General features: G+C 41.5%; 1 protein-coding gene across 4 annotated transcripts in view; it reads right to left on the bottom strand.

Annotated features, from left to right (window-relative positions):
• The window catches only part of med12 (mediator complex subunit 12), a 178,759-nt gene that overhangs the window by 11,382 nt on the left and 145,564 nt on the right, over positions 1 to 21,813 (bottom strand). Inside the window, exons 37-41 of one of the 4 annotated variants that reach the window (XM_060915213.1) lie at positions 20,442 to 20,595; positions 12,346 to 12,557; positions 7,419 to 7,493; positions 6,648 to 6,880; positions 326 to 485 (exon numbers count right to left, since the gene is read on the bottom strand). In XM_060915213.1, the coding sequence (XP_060771196.1) occupies positions 326 to 485; positions 6,648 to 6,880; positions 7,419 to 7,493; positions 12,346 to 12,557; positions 20,442 to 20,595 (834 nt within the window). The remainder of the gene's footprint in view (positions 1 to 325; positions 486 to 6,647; positions 6,881 to 7,418; positions 7,494 to 12,345; positions 12,558 to 20,441; positions 20,596 to 21,813) is intronic. The other 3 variants (XM_060915214.1, XM_060915215.1, XM_060915216.1) reach the window with 3 other exon arrangements.

The following is a 21,813-nucleotide window of genomic DNA, read 5'->3' as shown; positions in this document are numbered from 1 at the left end:
GGAGTATGAAGTACAAAATCTATTTACAGAACATTCTGTAGAACAGTTGACTTGCTACCTAGGTCAATTTACTTCAGTCCTGTGGACATTTATGGTCCGTGTAGACATAACGGGGGAAAATTGCGCCCCCCCCGAAAAAAAATTCAGGATCCGCCACTGCTTTAAAACTTTTCAGAGATTTATTTAATGCATGAATAGCCTTTGGGTACAGATGAGAGTAGTAGTGGGGGTGGGGACGAACCAAAAAAAACCCCAAACCCCCCCACCGCCACTCTGACTACATCAGTAAATCCCCAGTCAGGTGGTAGTGTAAAAGTAAACGTACCCGGAGAGCCTGCTGTCTCAAAAACTGCTGCTGCTGTGCCTGCTGCTGCTGCTGCTGCTGATCCAGCATCTGATTGGTGCGCATGTTGGGGTGCATGCCTTGGGCCTGCATGTGCCCCGGCCCTAGACCATGCATCTGCTGCATGGGCTGATGGGTAAACCTGCGTCACATCCAGAGGAGATTAGAGGACAGGATAATCAAGAAAGCACGGTGAGATTAAAGGTGTATTTCACCCAGTGTTCACAAAACAATACACAGTGTGTGAGAACTTGGTTGCAGAGATTTTTTTTTTTTGCCGTTTGCAAAATAGCACGCATCCATAAGCCACACGGTTCATTCAGACCAAAAGCAGCGAGGACATCAAAACATCCACAAGTCTTTCATTATTACCTCGCCCCCTAGTGGGACGGCGAAGTATTGTGATCACCCTGTCTGTGAGAGTCCGTCTCCCACCCCAGATTTTCGCTCATAGCTCAGCAGCGACCAGACGGACTGACATGAAGTTTATTGGGCTGATGTATCATGATCATAGGAACCTAATCAATTAATTATGTTGAGGTGCGAAGAAGGAAAAAAAAAATACTTTCACATATATATTTTCCGAAAAATTGTGCTTTCTGAGAACAAACCAACCACGATTTGTACAGATCTGTTTAATAATACTCGCGCTGCACTGCCTGTCTTTAATGATGCCCTTAAATTGATAAAGCAATGTATCGTAACCCTACAACAATTATATTCAATTGGAGTAATGGAAGAAACAAATAAGAAAATAGTGCATGAATATAATCTGAACGACGGCCCCCCCTCCCAGCCAAGAGGAAATCATTATGCTGCAGGGACGAGGTCTGCTATCTCTGATTGCCTTGTTTTCCTTGTGAGCAAGCTCGTCGTTGTTTGTCCATCAGGGTCTCTCAATGTCAAGGATGCGTCCTTTAAAAGCTGCGTTTCAAGGATGCCACAAACATCAAATCCAGCCGAATGACCTTTCTGATATCTAGCGCTGTGCGTGTTTGCATATTTGTTCTCTCACTCACAATATTAGTGTTCACGACATGGCATATTCAATAGCAGATGAGGGCAGATCGCCGATGCATTTTGGACACTAAAGGGGATAACATGCTGAGACATAATTACACGCCGGATATTCGTGATTACAGCAAAATTCGTAATCGCTGAAATTCCAAAAAAGTTGGGACTCTGTGTAAAATGTAAAGAACAGAATGCGGTGATTTTCAAAATCATGGGAAACCCTATATTTCATTGAAAACAGTACAAAGACAACATATCAAATGTTGAAACTGAGAAACTTTGTTTTTTGAAAAATATATGCTCATTTTGAATTTGATGTCAGCAACACGTTTCAAAAATGTTGAGACAGGGGCATGTTTACCATTGCGTTGCATCACCTCTACTTTTAACAACACTCTAAACCAGAGGTGGGCAAACTACGGCCCGCGGGCCACATCCGGCCCGTTGGCGTTTTTAATCCGGCCTGCGGAAGACAATCATATAAACACGATTGAGCAGATCTATAAACTATCAGTGTCAGTGTTATCACGTAGACAGGTGTTCTAGAGATCCGTCTTTCCAGTCAGTCGTATTCACGCGAGATTACATTTGCAGAGTGGTGCAGCGCGTGCCATGGAAGTCATTCTGGCGCCCGTGCCACTGATGATCTCGAGAACACAGGATAAAACTTTACAATGAGTGGTCCTAAAAAAGGAAAAGTGGACAGTGAGTGCAGGGTGTTCAATAAAGAATGGACAACTAAATATTTTTTTGCTGAAGTCCGATCAAAGGCTGTATGCCTTATTTGCAAAGAAACCGCTGCAGTTTTAAAGGAATATAACATCAAACGGCACTTTTCCTCCAAGCATGCTAATTATGCTAACAACCAGTCAGCGCAAGAACGGACGAATACAGCTCAGCGGTTGCTGAGTGAATGTGAGTATTAACACTTTCTCTTTTTAAAACTATGTTGGAGCTGTAATAAGATGATAGTCACATGTTTACAGACATAATAATATAAAAAGTATAACTCTTAGTAATTTTGGTTGTCGTGGGTGGCTGCTGTAGCGCTGGTGTTTGTTTTTAAGTACCGTGTGCTTTTGGGTGTCTGCTCCGCCCCTCATTTATGTCCCTGTCTGCTATTATAGGTGTATTATGAGCAGCTGACCTTGCTTCTGCTTATATCTGTTCCTGGACTTTTGCCTGTGGAGGTTATTCTGATCTATGAGTGGCCTTTTGGAATATGAAAACCTGTTTGGAACCTGTATTTTGATTTTTTGAGGACTGGAAATATTTCAGTGAGTGACTTTGAACCTGAAAACCAGTTTGGAGTTTTTTGCTTTCTTGAGCTGTTTTGTTTGATTTTGTGGGCTGGATGGATCCAGTGCCAAACCACTGAACTGCAAATATGTTGGCATGGTGTGGTACCCAAACTGTTGAACTGCAAACATTTTGGAATGGTGTAGTACCTCTCCTACTAATGGTGGTTGGTTGTACTGGCAGGCTGGAAGTGGATGGTTAAAAAAAAAAACACTCAGGTGTAAATCTACGAGTTCAGTGAAATGTACAAAAATGATATGTACTGATATGTAATTTAGTTCAATTTAATGATATGCAATTTAGTTGTATGTATAAAATGATACAAATATACAAATACACTGGCATCCTACTCATCCTGGCAGCTCAAAGATGTAATTTAAGAATTAAGTGTGCTACTTTTCTTACTGTCACGTGTGTGTGTGTGTGTGTGTGTTACTTTTCTGGATGGATCCAGTGCCAATCTATTGAACTGCAAGCATTTTTCTGCTCTGCCTTTGTTGACTGAGAACTAAAATAAATGTCAATCTGATCTGCATTTGGGTCTCTGTCAGTGAAGGCCTTACAATAACACTAAAGCTTTTCCGGTTTATGTTCGATATGTATGAATTTGGTGTTGGCCCGGCCCGCCTGGCAAATTTCATAAGTCAATGTGGCCCCTGAGCCAAAAAGTTTGCCCACCCCTGCTCTAAACGTTTGGGAACTGAGGAGACCAATTGCTGTAGTTTTGAAATAAATCTTGTCCAATTCTTGCCTGATGTACAATTTCAGTTGCTCAACAGTCCGGGTCTCCTTTGTCGTATTTTGCGCTTCATAATGCACCAAATGTTTTAAAAAACAGGAGACAGGTCAGGACTGCAGGCAGGCCAGTTTAGCACCCTGACTCTTTTACTACAGAGCCATGCAGTCTTAATACGTGCAGAAAGCGGTTGGGCATTGTCTTGCTGAAAGAAGGAAGGCCTTCCCTGAAAAAGACTGTCTGGATGGCAGCATGTTGCTCTGAAACATGTATATCATTCAGCATTAATAATGCCTTCCTAGATGTACAAGCTCCCCATGTCATGCGCACTAATGCACCCTCATACCATCACAGATGCTGCTTTTGAACCATGCACTGATAAGCCGGATGGTCCCTCTCTTCTTTAGCCTGGAGGACGTGGTGTCCATGATTTCTAAAAAGAATTTCGACTTTTGATTCATCAGACCTCGGGACAATTTTCCACTTCGCCTCAGTCCATCGTAAGAGAGCTCGGGCCCAGAGAAGGTGGCGGTGTTTCTGGATATTGTTTATATCTGGTTTTAACTTGTATTTGTGGATTCAGTAATGAACTGTTTTCACAGACGATGGTTTTCTGAAGTGTTCCTGCGTCCATACAATGATTTCCACTACAGACACGTGTCTGCTTTTAATGCAGTGTCTCCTGAGGGCCTGAAGATCGCGGGCGTCTGATGTCAGTTTTCAGCCTTGTCTCTTGCATACAGAGATTTCTCCAGATTCTCTGAATCTTTTAAATGATATTATGCATCATAGATGATGTGATCCTCAAATTCTTTGAACCCATCCCCATCTTTACTTCTGAAAGACTCCGCCTCTCTGGGATACTCTTTTTTTATACCCAATCGTGTTTCCAACCTGTTGCCAATTAACCTATTTTTTAACTACGCAACTTTTTCAGTATTTTGTTGTACCTGTCCCAACTTTTCTGAAATGTGTTGCTGACATCAAATTCAAAACACAATTAAATTTCTCAGTTTCAACATTTGATATGTTGTCTTTGTATTTACATTTTACACAGTGCCCCACCTTTTTGGAAATGAGGTTGTATTATCTCTGTCGCATAAACAAACGCTAGAACACGGACACCAATGTTGCTATTTTTGGATTAATACATGGTGTAATTGATATCTCTGCACAACGTTGAAATAAAACCTTTATAGAAACTTCTTAAAACTCCACAAATTGCGTGACGGGCAACAAGGCATGATGATCTCAGTCAGCCGATGTCAGGTACAGCTTCTCTACACTCCATTTTGGTGTACCTTGCAACGACTGTATAGTGCACTATATTGTGAGGGGAAATTTACAATTGAGAATTCGAACAGCACTACAAAATGGCTGATTCACGATACAGTAGATGATATAGTGGGCGGGTGGATGTTCTTAACACAGCACAGGCTGCTTCTAATTCTACCAAGGACCAAATCTCTTTCAGAGAAATTTTCAAGGATGCATGTGGGGATCCTTGGCGTTCTTCAAAATCACCCGCAATCCTATCCGTACGTACAAGGCAGGGCCTTTTTGTTGACGCACACCAACATGACTGTGTATAGGGCACACAAGCCGAAACTGCGTTCTAAAATTAATAGGACGCCATCAGTCTGGGGTTTATTTATTTTTACTGTGGAGAAGCGTACTTTTGGAATGCAGGGATCTAGCTAAAGTGGCAAAATGTGGGTTGAGATTAAATAGCCTGCTGAGATTTGCACCTCAAACAATGATGAGCTGTTTTTTTACAGATACAATTGAATATTCTTTTTTATTTATTTTATTTAAAAGTATTTACACCTCAATGGGAGTGTCAGAATAAAGATGATGAAGTCCAGGTGACTTTATGGTAATGTGGCTTGGTGGCAACCAATCAGAATTTAGAAGTGCTCCGCTCTGGAGAATACCAGAGAACCTAATTGGGTAAGCGATTGGTTCTGTTCAAACCGTTCCCGAGTACAGTGGAGGAGAAATTAATAGTTGTGGCAGCAGGTTTCCCCCATTATTAGGTCATCCGGCCAACGGGTGATGAGCTTATACCATCATGTGTTGTCTGTCGTCCAGCCGGCGGCGTCCACATTTCACGAAAATCACTTCTTCACGGATTTTTATTCTTTTTGGCAGGAAGGTAGGTCTGCCTGGGGTGCATCTAGCTTCTACCCAAATTTGCATAATCGCAATTAATAATGAAGATATGGAGTAATTAAGCCCTAACGAGCAGTTTCCACACACAATCGCTTCTTCTCCCTCAATTCTTCACCAATTTGGATTCTTTCTGGCATGAAGGTAGGGATACCTAGGGTGTATATAACTTCTACCCAGATTTGCTTAATTACAATTATTAAGTAAGTTATGGACTAATTAAGCCTGAATGAGCGGTTCAAAAAAAAAAAAAAAATCACTTTTTCTCAGTCAACTCGCTGTTTTGGATTCTTTTTGGCAAATAGTTAGGTATTTCTCAGGTGTCTATACGTAGCTTGCAACATTTCTTGTGCCAGGTGGCCCACTTTAGATCGTTCCTTCTGGGCTAGACGGGGCCGGAGTGAGCTACGCCGTCACTGACTGTCTCGTTTATGATCCGTTTGCATCCAGGGAGAGAAATTAAAAATAATGTCTGAAACTAGGTTATCTATGGCATTCTATACACAAAGTAACATCAACGTTAAAGACCGAGGTTAGTAAATGTGTCCAATAAACTACAATTTTTTTTTTTAGATTTTCTTTGGGCTTTTTTTCACCTTTATTGGATAGGACAGTGTAGAGACAGGACAGGAAATGAGTGGGAGAGAGAGACGGGGAGGGATCGGGAAATGACCTCGGGTCGGAATCGAACCCGGGTCCCCGGATTTATGGTATGGCGCCTTAGCCACCTGAGCCACGACGCCCCCGATAAACTACAATTTGACTTGGCACCAACACAAGTCACACTCCAAAAAAAATTGTGTCATAAGTTTATTTTCTTACCTAACATGTAAATCATAATCGTTCATTATTTTCCTTCCTTGGTGGATTTTTCGCAGCCCATTTAAATAAAGTTTGCAAGACCAAGCAGCCTGAACGCACTTGTTGCCATCTTTCATCTTGGTCACCGAGCGTCCATGAATTTCAACAGCATTACTGGCAAGACAGCCAGAGTGACTTTTTCACACACTCGCCGCTTTGGGTCTGAATGCACCTTCAGAACGAATGCCCAGCATTAGTGTCGTGTGTGTGGATGTGTTCACTAACCTCGGTGTGTTTTGCATGTTAGTTGTGTATGCACCAGGTGCCTGCTGGTGGACGTATCCACTGGGCCTCTGCTGCATCTGCCTGAGAGGATCCACTACACCAGGGTTGGTACCAGGATGGGCTCCTGGGAAGCCCTGGTTACTGTATGAAGGAGGAACTATCGCCCCTGTTTGAGAAGGGTGCGGCTGCATCCCCACGTGAGAACCGTAGCTCGTGTAGCCCTGTGAAATGCTCTGAAACGAGGACAGTCCGTCAAAATGAGCAGCTGTTTACGGAGCAAAATGCCTTGCTGTACTGCATTTTAAAAGCACTGGAACAGAGAGTCACAAAACCTACCGCTGCACTCCAAGAAAGAGTGGAAAAGGGTCAAATCCCTGATAAGTGTTTTAATTCTAATGTCAAAATCACATCCAAGATCAAGTCCCCACAAATACTAAGAATTACAAGAATGAATGTGTATTAAAAGAGAGACGAGTTATTTAAAACCGCGCCCTTTAAAAATATTTTAATAACTGCTCTTTGATCAGAAATCAATTCCGAGCACATACAAGTTATTAACTCTAGTACAGTAACATGGCTTGATGTACTACTAATGCATCCGTATGCACACACTACAAATACACTCAATCTGGCCACTCTCGCCTCAATTTGTCATCTGAATAAACAAAGTTAACACACAGTACCAGAAGTACCCTTATCCGTGACTCTGTTACAAATACACAACCTATAAATCAAGAAAGATGAAGGGAAGAAAAGCACAGAAGCTCTTGCCTGTGATGTCTGCATGGGGGTGTATGGCTGAGTGGGAGCCATCGGTCTCATCTGCGGTCCAATCACACCCTGGTTCTCCAGTCACAAAAACAAACGAAAAGGAAAATTATTATTATTATCATCATCATCATCTGTACTCCCACAGCAAGCATTCAGCATGCATGACAAAATATCTCGCAGTATACAATATAATTAATGACCAAACAGTTTTTTCATCAATCTACATTCACTGGATATGAGCAGTCGTACACACTGATATCAGCTCATATACCATGCCTAGAAAAAAACAACAACAAAATGGCGGTGCGTGTTGCTGAACCAACCGAAGATGAAATAAAAACTCTCCTCGAAAACAAAACCCCCCAAAATATGGAATAAAAGTATTTGACAGTAAGAACATATCTTTATCATCATTTTTCAAGATGTGTTATTTACCAGCTGGGAGGTCCGTATGGTGAAATACCGTGACCGAGGTCTTGAAAGTACTGAGCGAGGCCCTCTGGTCCGAGGTCAGTATTCAAAGCCGAGGTCACGGTATTTCACCATACGGACCGACCTTAAGCTGGTAAATAATATATTTTTTTTTCTTTACCAAATTCTAACAGAAAACGAGAGCGCCCGAAAGGGAAAACCGAGCCGAGCCGCCATTTTGAATCCTCATTCACGGCTGTAATGCAAATGGCTTCCTCCTCGGTATACAAGTGCACTTCCATGGTAGAAAAAAAACTACATTTTGCCGCCTATGTAGTCCCCTATTTATACAAATAGGAGTCATTCAGGATTCAGCCATGTTTTTGCTCAGCGTTAGCAACAGTTACAGGTTTTTAGCTTTCTCCTGAAATGTTGTCTTTTATTTCTTCTTCCTCAGGGGAGTAAAATTCGCTTTCACTGTGAACACTGTCGTTATCGCTATCCATGCTGTAAAATTAATGCTATTCTCCTGAGAAATGCTGGCAAAAATTTATAAGACTTTTGATAAATCTTGTTTAAAAAAAAACCTGTTGACAAAAAATGCGACTATGTTGGTTGGTTGTTGTGAACGAGCAAGTTGCCAGAGTTCCATAACTAGGGTCCGTATCGTAGGATACAGACCCGCTCGCCAGCCAATCAGAGTGCAGGATTTGATGGAAACTGGACTGCAAAAAAATTATAATAGTATTTTTCACAAATTGCTCCCGTCATATCACTGGTTTGTTTACATTCTTCATCTTTAAGGATTAAAACTTGGTGAATTTTTTCTTTTTGTTTAGACTGGTTCAAAAGCTCAAAGAAGCTTGAAAATTACAGAACTGAAATATCCAAGGAAGAATTAAATACATTACATTAAATACATTAAATACTTTGTCTAAAACTATTCTATACCTCGGCACGACAGCAAGACGCACTTTCCACCAAAAAAAAAAAAACAACAAACACACTAAAGTCAATTCGTGCAGCCAGATAGGTTTTTAAGAAGTCCACCCAAGCAGAAATGATTCTGTCGGAAGTTTTGTATAAAGTTTTTATTTATCGAATTTGCAAAAAATAAAAAAAAAATGTTCCATTTCTCAAAATCCAATGAATGTGGATAAAATAAAGTTATTCCACTCAATCTCATCGTCCATGGCTTGCTGACTATCAGTTAATGTACGACTCGATTTTTTGGAATAACTTAAATATTAACCTCACTTTATGCCTGGACCACACCGAATTTATATTATTCTAAGTCACGTCAATATGAGAGGCGTCGGATCGAACCGATGTTTACTGATCGTTCAAGACTGCCGTTTCTCTCAGATAAAAACTCATGGTGGCCAACAGCTCTGCTTGAGACTCCTTGGTTCTGCTTGATGTCAAGATTGCATTCTCGTCCTCCAGGGGGTTACTGCGTTTTTGCCATAATTTCCAACCTCCAACGAAACAACCAATAAAACGTCTCCTCGACTCAGAAATCCTACTCAGCAACTTGGTCTCCTCAACTCCGAGTTCAGAAAGTGACGTCAGATCAACATGGCTGCTCACAACATTAACAGCAGCACTTCTCATTTTGTTATATTTTGGAAGGATTTGGAGAGTTATATATTTTTACCAATACTTCAAGTAGGATTTCTATTGAAGGAAGAAAAAAATTATTTCTGGCTCTGTTTCTCAAAATAACATTTGTAACATTGTAAAACCTTTTTATTTTGGTAGGAAAATTTAATATCCACAAGGCCAAAATATCAAAAACAACTCCATCATGTAAGTTTTTTATTGAAACAAAATGTTAGAGTCTCTAAAATATATTTAAAAATAATAAATTTATCAAATTCTATTCAGAATGTTTTAATTAAAGATGTTGCTCACTTATAGCCTTACCCCCCCCTTTTATTGGAATTCATTTTTTTCTTATTTAGACTTCCTTCTTTTAATATTTTATTTTTGAACTGGAATGTCTGGTTGTTTGTCTATTTGTTTATTCTGTTGTATAATAACAATAATAATAATAAAAAAACAAACAAAAAAACAGCAGCAGCACTTCTTTACTGTACAGTGGTGCTTGAAAGTTTGTGAACCCTTTAGAATTTTCTATATTTCTGCATAAATATGACCTAAAACATCAGATTTTCACACAAGTCCTAAAAGTAGATAAAGAGAACCCAGTTAAACAAATGAGACAAAAATATTATACTTGGTCATTTATTTATTGAGGAAAATGATCCAGTATTACATATCTGCGAGTGGCAAAAGTATGTGAACCTCTAGGATTAGCAGTTAATTTAAAGGTAAAATTATAGTCAGGAGTTTTCAATCAATGGGATGGCAATCAGGTGTGAGTGGGCACCCTGTTTTATTTAAAGAACAGGGATCTATCAAAGTCTGATCTTCACAACACGTTTGTGGAAGTGTATCATGGCACGAACAAAGGAGATTTCTGAGGACCTCAAAAAAAGCGTTGATGCTCATCAGGCTGGAAAAGGTTACAAAACCATCTCTAAAGAGTTTGGACTCCACCAATCCACAGTCAGACAGATTGTGTACAAATGGAGGAAATTCAAGACCATTGTTACCCTCCCCAGGAGTGGTCGACCAACAAAGATCACTCCAAGAGCAAGGCGTGTAATAGTCAGCAAGGTCACAAAGGACCCCAGGGTAACTTCTAAGCAACTGAAGGCCTCTCTCACATTGGCTAATGTTAATGTTCATGAGTCCACCATCCAGAGAACACTGAACAACAATGGTGTACATGGCAGGGTTGCAAGGAGAAAGCCACTGCTCTCCAAAAAGAACATTGCTGCTCGTCTGCGGTTTGCTAAACATCAAGGCTATTGGAAAAATGTTTTGTGGACAGATGAGACCAAAATAGAACTTTTTGGTTTAAATGAGTAGCGTTATGTTTGGAGAAAGGAAAACACTGCATTCCAGCATAAGAACCTTATCCCATCTGTGAAACATGGTGGTGGTAGTATCATGGTTTGGGCCTGTTTTGCTACATCTGGGCCAGGACGGCTTGCCATCATTGATGGAACAATGAATTCTGAATTATACCAGCAAATTCTAAAGGAAAATGTCAGGACATCTGTCCATGAACTGAATCTCAAGAGAAGGTGGGTCATGCAGCAAGACAACGACCCTAAGGCTGCTGGGCCATAGAAGGTTCACGCTGCATGCTGCACGCTACACGCGTGTAAAGAAAAGTGGACAAACGTAGCATGACTTGCTCTGGGCCATAGAACGGCGTTCACGTTGCACGCTGCACACTTCACGTGTGAAGCGAGAAATGAACATGCACACTTTTTTCTAGGCGTGAAGATGGAAATTCCAGTCAGTGCATGCGGTCACCGCCGCGCCAGCCAATCAGAACGGGTCTAGGGAGATAACTCTATGCTTTCAGGGGAAAACTTCAGAAAAAATATAATTGAATGGTATAATTGAAAAATAGTTCTTCATCGGGATTGTCAAGCAGATTATAGAATGTTCAGTGAAATTCACCACGGGTTTCTCTCAGAAGGAAGTGTTCTCGGCTCCAAATTCTGTTCCTTTTTCTCTTCCTCTGTCTCAGTAAAAGCAGAATGAGGCAATCGTCGTCATCCGAAGAGTCCATATTGTTGGTTACTCGGTCAAAGTAGAACAGACGCAACACGTGAACATCCAAGCATGAAGTTTAATGGCCCAGGGTCCGGTTCTTCACGTGAACGTGTAGCGTGCAGCATGCAGCGTGAACCTTCTATGGCCCAGCAGCCTAAGCACACAAGTTGTTCTACCAAAGAATGGTTAAAGAAGAATAAAGTGAATGTTTTGGAATGGCCAAGTCAAAGTCCTGACCTTAATCCAATGGAAATGTTGTGGAAGGACCTGAAGCGAGCAGTTCATGTGAGGAAACCCACCAACATCCCAGAGCTGAAGCTGTTCTGTACGGAGGAATGGGCTAAAATTCCTCCAAGCCGGTGTGCAGGACTGATCAACAGTTACCGCAAACGTTTAGTTGCAGTTATTGCTGCACAAGGGGGTCACACCAGATACTGAAAGCAAAGGTTCACATACTTTTGCCACTCACAGATATGTAATATTGGATCATTTTCCTCAATAAATAAATGACCGAGTATAATAAAATCTGATGATGTTTTAGATCATATTTATGCAGAAATATAGAAAATTCTAAAGGCTTCACAAACTTTCAAGCACCACTGTATGAATGAGTTTTACTGTACAGACATACAACGATTTGCTTTAGATCAATCAACATCCATAAAATTGGATTCGACACACTACACTTCAGGATGATTTGGGGGACGTAATCTAAAACCAGGATGCCTTTGTGTGACTGTAGGGAATGGTCCTTGGAAATGACCGACCTCTGTATGGCCCAAGCGCAACTGTGCAGAGAACATGACCAACATCTAATTTAGACCTCTCTCAGCTGGTGCTTCTTTGTTGTTGGGGTTTCAATGTCTGTAATCAGGCTCACCAGTCTGACCTGCAGCTGCTGCCGGAGGCTCTGACCCTGCGGCATGGTGGGCTGCGGCTTGAAGCCTATCGGGTACTGCTTATTATCCATGCCCATCATGCTACTCTGGAGGTTGGACATCATGCCTGGGTAATTGGGCCGTATGGACATGATCTTTTGATGATTGCTCATAGGCACACGAGGTCGGTATGGAGGCTCCAGTCCTGGCCCTCCTGTAAAATTATCATTAAGATAGAGTCAATAAGCATTATGGAGGGGGGAATAAATAAAGGAAACATCAAAACTGAAGAAGTCGGTCATATGCATACACATTAAGGAGAAAAAAAAAAATCATGCATTCATCACTGGTAAAGACTGACGCTATGTCTGATCTCATTCTCATGGCACACATTTTACTTCCTCAATCGGCCACTACATTATTACCCATCGTGCCCTTCATCCAGTATACCCACAGACGACACGCTTCAGTATTACAATGCATCGCTATTTCTTTCAGCTCAAAAATGTCCTATTCAGGATGAATACCTGCACAGCCAACCTCATTTATAAATACAAATTAAAAATCTGATTTAACATGTTAATGCGCCTCTTTGATCTTAATTCCTCTCATCGATACATTACTTTGGTCAGCGGTTTTAAACGTGCTCTAGACCCGTGTTTCTCAACCACTGGGCCGTGGCCCAGCGCCATCTAGTGGGCCGTGATCCCACCCCCCAAGTTGAAGCTAATTTTTATTTGTCCGTCACATCCGCCTCATTAAAGTGCATATCCTGGACCAATTTCTTTTTTTTTTTTTTATATGAAAGTATGTCCCTTTACACACTCATCCAGAAGGGTAATTTTGCACAAGGCCATCTGTCTACAGCAGAAAAAAAAACAAAAACAAAACGCATCTGGAAAAATCCCAATGGAGTCTGGAGCCAGATTCGTGACGTCACCTGTGGAAGCGCCAGCAGGCTGCGCGAGCTTTACACGGTTTCAGTGCACAGCCTGTGTAGACCAAGCGCTCCCATTTCTCTCTCATTGTCCGGTCTTTTGGAAAACGATGAGTACTAATCCCATCAAGATTGGTGTTGCTACACCCTCCTACGATACAGTGCTCAGCGTAAATGAGTGCACCCCCTTTGAAAAGTAACATTTTCAACAATATCTCAATGAACACAAACAATTTCCAAATTGTTGACAAGACAAAGTTTAATATAACATCTGTTTAACTTGTAACGTGAAAGTAAGGTTAATAATATAAACTTAGATTACACATTTTTCAGTTTTACTCACATTAGGGTGGTGCAAAAATGAGTACACCCCACAACAAAAACTACTACATCTAGTACTTTGCATGGCCTCCATGATTTTTAATGACCGCACCAAGTCTTCTCGGCATGGAATGAACAAGTTGGCGACATTTTGCAACATCAATCTTTTTCCATTCTTCAACAACGACCTCTTTTAGTGACTGGATGCTGGATGGAGAGTGATGCTCAACTTGTCTCTTCAGAATTCCCCAAAGAAAATAATTTCTTTACACCACAAAGGTGAAGGCTACAAGAAGATCAGCAAAGCTTTACTTATCAGTCAGAATACTGGAGCAAAAGTGGTACAAAAATTTAAGAAAGATGGAACCGCAACCATCTCACAGAGACGTCCAGGTCGTCCACGGAAGTTAACACCTCGACAGGAGCGTCTTCTGATGAGAAGGGTTGAAGAAAATCGGCATGCAAGTTCACTGCAGTTATCTAAAGAAGTAGAAAGCCAAACTGGGGTGACTATTTCCCGTGACACAATATGGCGTACGCTGCAGAGGAATGGCATGTGTGGATGCCGTCCACGACAGAAGCCTCTCCGAAAGCCCAGGCACAAAAAAGCCCACCTAGAGTTTGCCAGGGCCCATGCTGACAAAGATGAAGACTACTGGGACTCTAGACTCTGGAGTGATGAGACCAAGATAAATGTTTTTGGAACTGATGGCTTCAAAACTGTATGGCGTCGCAAAAGTGAGGAACACAAAGAAAAATGCCTGGTGCCTACAGTGAAACATGGTGGTGGCAGTGTCCTTATGTGGGGCTGCTGGGGTCGGGGAGCTGCATTTCATTGATGGCATCATGAATTCACAGATGTATTGCTCTATACTGAAAGAGAAGATGCTACCATCACTCCGTGCCCTTGGTCGTCGTGCACTTTTCCAACATGACTAAACGGACATCTAAGGCCACTGTTGGATTTCTGAAGAAGAACAGGGTGAAAGTGATTCAGTGGCCAAGTATGTCTCCTGATCTGAACCCAATCGAACACCTATGGGGAATTCTGAAGAGACAAGTTGAGCATCACTCTCCATCCAGCATCCAGTCACTAAAAGAGGTCATTGTTGAAGAATGGAAAAAGATTGATGTTGCAAAATGTCGCCAACTTGTTCATTCCATGCCTAGAAGACTTGGTGCTGCCATTAAACATCATGGAGGCCATACAAAGTACTAGATGTAGTAGTTTTTGTTGTGGGGTGTACTCATTTTTGCACCACCCTAATTTGAGTAAAACTGAAAAATGTGTAATCTAAGTTTTATTATTAACCTTACTTTCACGTTATAAGTTAAACAGATGTTATATTAAACTTTGTCTTGTCAACATTTTGGAAATTGTTTGTGTTCATTGAGATATTGTTGAAAATGTTACTTTTCAAAAGGGGGTGCACTCATTTACGCTGAGCACTGTACATCTGTTAACCATTTTAATAATTACACAATAATGTTGAAGAAATTTGCAGAAAACCACCAGGTTGTTTTCTCATAAACAAACCAGCGCTGACGTAGGATTCAGAGGGAGGCGTCCCGCACGTGACGTCATGAAAATCAATGTTTCCCAGGAAATCCAAATGCCAAGTTTTTCAGAGGCGGACCAATTCGCCTCAAATGGCTTGATTTCAACTGAATTTTTCTGGTATTGCGCAAGGTACAAAAATTGCAGAAAATGTGACAGATATTTGACCAAAGTTTAATATAAAATCGGAGAATTACATTGATCTTGCTCCTGAATTTACCCGCGATATGCACTTTAAGCTACAGTCACACTACAGCTCGGGATGGGTCATCGATGAAAATGAGGCATTGTGGTGGCGATGCCTGGTGATGTACACGTGAATTAAAAGTTCTGGTCACACAGCAGGTGAACACTTGACTGTCACGCCTTCGCGCGCTTGAGTCTGAGCGCGTGGTGCGTGTTCTTGGGACCCAGTCCTGACGGGAAACACCTGATACTGACTTGAGTGCAATCAGCAGATACGGACACGGACGGTGTGCGAAGGATCATCGTTATCGCGGTCACGTTTATTTCGAACCATGTTTATAACGCCGTTTAAATACTCTGCTTTATGATTCTGCTCTGTTTTTGTCAATATCACGCCTGCTAATAAACACTCTTCCTGCACTTAGATCCATCTCCTGCCATCTATCTTGTGTCCTGATCCCCAGATCTGTAACCCAGCCACATATAAACAGTTACTCCTCCATGCTCTTCCAGGTTTTCATCTGTGTATCCGTGTAGAACGATGTCTGCAGCGCCAGGTAGTCTGAGATATCGGAGAACTCAACGGACGGATCATTTTCCAACTCGTAGGAAAAATCCTTCTTTGCTAACGTGTAAGGATCTAATCCCACTGAACCGTTTCTATATCCACTTCTTCTGAGCGTGCGTACTTGGTTTTAATAACTTGCTTGTTTGCTGGACACAAACATGGCAATAAGTTCTTGTGTTAATGGACCAGACTCCACTTTTGGATCATTAATCCCTTTTGACTGAGAATGACCTGCATGCAGGGTTTGGCTTCTGGCACATCCAGACAGTTTTAAATACAATACCTACAATTAAAAACAGCTTGTTTTTATTGCGTTTATTTAATTCCTGGGCTCCCATCTGTAACAGGGAGTGATGTCGCATCCCATTAATACATTTTACAGTAGATTATTAGATTCTAATAGAATAGATGAGCCAAAATAATAGAGGATCTTTTTTAATGGACCCCGACTCAATACAAGTCTGAATAGGTGAGCCTCAAAGGAGAAAAGGTTGAGAACGCCTGGTCGAGACAAAAATGGAATTAACGAACAGTTCAGTTCAATTCAAGTAAATGTTTAAGCATTTAACTAACAGTAAAGCCAACAGGTATATTAATATTGTACTTAAAGGAGAACTGAAGGCAAATTTATCATCAAAATTCTATTTCTCATTTTATTAAATATACGAATGCATTTTTGATCGCCATTTTGTCGCTGCTATAGCAAGTTATGAGTGTTTGAAATATGCTCTGTAATATATCAGTCCGTATGTCAAAGCGATGGCCGTAAACGAGATTCGTTGAGACCTGTGCGAGACATCGTAGGATGGAAATAAAATGCACAGCAGAAATCCAAGTCACCAACATCTGCCAATGTTGTCAAAAGACGCGTGCGCCCTCTTTCGAATGCTGACGTAATCAAGCCGGAAGTTTTGTTAGTTTTGATAGCAATCAGGAAAGTTTGAAAAAAGTCGGCAGTAATCGTCATTTAAACTCGTTTTTGTGCAATACTTCGTTTGGAAGACAGTTTTCAAAATGGCGGCACTGACACCTGGCTGACACTTCTTTACGTTTTGAAGTCTCGCACAAGTCTCGTGAAGATCGCGCGGATAAGCGACGCCTGCCGTGGACCAAACGAACTAAATTCAACACGGCTAAAAACCGAATAGGCCGATAAGTATAATATTTAATTGCAATTAGTTGCCAATACGAGTCACGATATAAGGTTACTAAAACTGACTTCAGTTCTCCTTTAATATACAAAATTACTTTTAACATGAATGCATTTTTTTCATTTTCAGTTCACCAAGTAATTTGTAATGTGCTGTTTATGTAACTGACTCACGAGAACATGATTCCAGAAATACACAAGTTGTCTGAATTCAGCCTCGTAATCAAATATACGCTGCACTGAGAGGCTCCGGTTGAAATTATGGATTCTCTGAGGTGGCCGAGGGGCGCGGCTCTGAAGAGAATAGTACTATACTAGTCACCGAAAAGAATCCATAATTACCGGAGCCTCTTGGTGCACGATATATTCGATTTACATCCCTCATCAAAAAACTCCAAACTAAAAGTGTGCACTTTTAACTTTCGTCAACGAGATTGAATCTCAGAATAAACTCACTGGAGGCAGCCATGTTTGTTTATTTTGGAGCGACCTTTGACCTGCGCATGTGCAACGTACTATTTTTGGGCTACCATTTATTTATTTCCCATGCTATCGGACCTGCTTCGCCAGGCATGATCATGACATGTAGATCTACACACACATGCCCCTTTTCCACCAAAGCAGTTCCAGGGCTGGTTCAGGGCCAGTGCTTAGTTTGGAACCGGGTTTTCTGTTTCCACTGACAAGGAACTGGTTCTGGGGCCAGAAAAACCGGTTCCAGGCTAGCACCAACTCTCTGCTGGGCCAGAGGAAAGAACCGCTTACGTCAGCGGGGGGGGGCCGAGTTGTTAAGACCAACAATAACAAGACCGCGAAAGATCGCCATTTTTAAGCGCCGAGAAGCAGCAGCTGTACAAACGCGAAGTCATCCATTATTATTGTTGTTGTTCTTGTTGCTGCTGCTGCTTCTTCCGTGCTTTTGCTTCGATATTCGCGCCAAGGTTTATGCAAACGTAACGACGTAACTGACGTGGCTTCCCTTAACACCCCGAGCTATGGAAAAGCAAGCTGGTTCTCAGTTGGCTCGCAAGTTGAACGAGTTGTGAACCAGCACCGGCACTGAACCAGCCCTGGAACTGAGTTGGTGGAAAAGGGGTAACAGAAATACTTGCAGAGCCACAGCTGTGACTCGAGTCGGTTACTAAACCGTTAATTTGGAGATTTGAAAAAAGAGACCAAGCAGAACATAAGAACAATTACTGACTCATGAAATCAGAAAGCTGTTAAAATTCTTGATTTGTGTGGTGTTCAGTTGAAAATAACCCTGACTGAAATGTTAGTTTCGACTGTATTCACAACTTCTATTTTTGTGTCTTGACTGTAAAAAAAAAAATATATATATATATTTAAAAAAAAAAAAAAAAAAAAAAGAGAGAAACTTGAATCAGCCATATAGCTTGAAATTGTGACATCAGTTCATGGTATATCCAGGATAGACCATATCCTTTTCTCTTTTGGACATTATGAGATACTTTCCTTAATTACCTCTCCCGGGACGGAGTCCATCACGGGACGAAGTATTGTTTTAGGTCGGGTTTCTTCGTTTCTTTCTTTTATTAATGATATTATGGGAAAATGGCTGGACCAATCGTCATGAAACTTTCAGGACAGATATAGCCTGGCAAGCCAGACTAAATGTGAATATTTAGTCTGGCCTCGATCCGTAGACATTTCCGATGGGTGTAGGAGGAACAACCCGCTGTCTTTCAAACTGTCTCTGTGCGTATATGCCAACGCTCTGACCAATCAGCGCAACAGTGACTGTGACGTAGTCAGAGCGACAGAAAGCAATGGAGGAGACCTTGAAATAAATAATTTTTCAAAATGCGTATTAATTAATAAACAGGTTCTAGATATTAAGAAGTTTGGAGATAATGACCACAAGGTTGGAGTCTGTACCACATACACTTTTTTTTTCCAAAGTGTTTTTCAAGGGTTTGCTTAAACTGTTTTTGAGAGTTTTTATTTAGTGGTGTTTGGTGAAATAATTTCCCTTAAATTTAAAAATAACGGGAAAATAAGAAACAATCAAAAAGTAATGTTTCAAAGCTGTTTATTAATTCTTCGTACTGCACAAACTAGCCCCATCCTTTTGGCTACGAGCGGAGCAGCTGGTAGATCAGACTTTTGCCATAGCCGGTCGGCAAAACAGCGAAAACGTCCTTCTTGAAAAGGAATGAGCGGAGAGCCTCTTCCTGCTCATGTTTCAACGAAAACTCCAAGTCTAATTCTTCTAAAACTGATTCCAAAGCGGAGTCAAACGCGCGCTGTTCACTAGCCGTAGCCATCTTTCCTGTTGCGCTTTCTCCAGCGTCGCGCAGCTTTGTCGTCACTCCTGCAAAAGCCCGCCCAAAGAATCCAAACAAAAACCTTGCGTTGTGATTGGCGGGCACGATTTGATGCCCGGGGTGTTTTTGTTTATATGGTGCGAGGCTAGACCCACTCGCAGGCAAAAAATATTTTTGGCCGCTAGGCAGGTGGGTCTAGTTTACTAGGCTAGGACAGATGGGCATTGGTCTCAAATAGAACGTCCAACATTTTCAGCGTCATCGTTAAGGTCACCAAAAAGGTCAAAATCGTTTTTGTGTCTACTGCCTCATATAGAGGCGCCCGCCACTATGTCAGAGCGTAACAATTGTGCATGCGCATACACGTGTGCTGATTAAAATGGCCGGTGAGTGTATACAATTCGATTCTCCATTCGAAATAAATGGACTAGAGTAAAGAAATCGCTTTCAGACATGTGTATGCTTATTACAGAGGGAAAGTGCGTTCCACTGAGCTCTAGCGCCGGGCCATTTCCGGGAAATAAGAGTTCGGGTCATGGCGACAGCGTGTGTATGTCAGCCTCGGTTCGGAGGTTTCAGTTTCGAAAACTGTAAGAGGTAAGAGTAGAATAATATAAAAGTACACACACTTGGTATATTTCACTTCTGCGATTTTTAAATTGTTCATTTTTGGATCACGCTTCATTTCTGTAGCTACTGCGTCATAGAGTAAATATATATATGCTGTATTTACTGTATGGACATGGGATCAGAAAACTATTTTATTTATCAGTAGTAGCCACATGGACCCATAGGGTTCTTTTTTTTTTTGCGATATCTTCCTTCATATTCATCACAAGTGCTACCAGGCGAGGTTTGTTTTGCCTGGTGACACTTGTGTAATTATTTTGGGTCACGTGAGCCATCTTTGGCCAATCCCTGCACAGAAGTTTTATGATGAGGGATATAAATGTCATTTATTACTGTTCTATAAATAAAGACCATTCTGCATCGTCAATAGTCGGACAAGTGATTGAGTAATGAGTGATTTCAGATACAGTGCTGATGTTCAGATTAAAGACAGGATATGAAGGTGAGTGGCCAGCCTGACCTGGAGGAAGAGGTTGATTCTGAGTGTACATCATAGGCGGCTGGCTGTAGGGCATTTGTCTGTAAGGGTGGTTGGGCTGGTTTAGGTTCACGAGCTCAGGATTCATGCCTGATCCAGAGAAAGCCAAGACAGCTGGGTTACGTGCTGTGTAGTCCTGGATAACACAGATACACATCATCAGAGTCGAAAAAGCACATAAACTGAACAGCTTTACCCAAATCATGCTGAACCATGTGAATGCGAGAGACTTTCCCGCTGTTCTAGCGTCATGCAGTTGAGTTGGGTTTTCATGCGCTCCTTTGATTCCCCCCCAAACTGCATTCCTGTTTTCCTCAAAGCAGCTTTTTCACTTCAGTATAAAAAGAAGTCAGCATAACATACAAGTTTATAATTGCTTTCATTTCCAGTGCCCAGAGGAGAGGGGGAGGAATAACGTCACCATTTGGATTTAAAGGAGAACTGAAGGCGAACTTATCATCAAGATTCTATTTCTAATTTTATTAAATATAGGAATGCATTTTTGATCGCTATTTTGTCACTGCTATAGCAAGTTTTAAGGTGTTTGAAATATTATATCTATGTCCATATGTCAAAGCGAAGGCCGTAAACGAGATTCGTTGAGACCTGTGCGAGACATCGTAGGACGGAAGTAAAACGTACAGCGGAAATCAAAGCGACCGACATCTGCCAACGTCGTCAAAAGACGCGCGCACCCTCTTTCGAATGCTGACGTAATCAAGCCGGACGTTTGGTTTGGTTTGATAGCAAATCAGGAAAATTGGAAAAAAGTAGGCAGGAATCGTCATTTAAACTCGTTTGTGCGCAATACTTCGTTTGGGAAAACAGTTTTCAAAATGGGGGCACTGACACCTGGGTGACACTTCATGTTTCGAAGTCTCGCACAAGTCTCGTGAAGATCGCGCGAATAAAGCCCAGCGCACACTTTCTCGATTTCATCGGGGCTTCGTGTGTTGGGCGATCGGTTACGAGTATACGGGCCTGATTCGATTGGTTCAAAATTCCCCGCACACATTTGCGAGACATCGTACACGTTCAGCCCGAATAGATGGCCACGTGTTCAAGATATCATGTGATATATATTAAATTTTGAATATTAGAATCAAAAAGGGGCAAGAATCCCAACTAGACAAATCAATAATAAGAACTGATTTGAATTTGTTCAGTCGTTCTTAAAATTCAACTTGTTCTGGGATTCCGGACAAGCGATTTCTGTACCATTGACAATGCTATAATAATTTACCAGGCATTTTCAAAGCTGACAGGATTACAGCCATAGCCTCGTTCCTCTTTTCCCGTTTGCTGTAATCAGGTGAACTAATGTCATAAAGACAGGTGGACGCTTCCCAAAGTG

Source organism: Neoarius graeffei, chromosome 2 (genome assembly GCF_027579695.1).
Source record: "Neoarius graeffei isolate fNeoGra1 chromosome 2, fNeoGra1.pri, whole genome shotgun sequence".
NCBI classification, from domain to species: Eukaryota; Metazoa; Chordata; class Actinopteri; order Siluriformes; family Ariidae; genus Neoarius; species Neoarius graeffei.
Note: the sequence above shows the minus strand (reverse complement) of the source record. Positions and strands in the feature narration are given on the sequence as shown.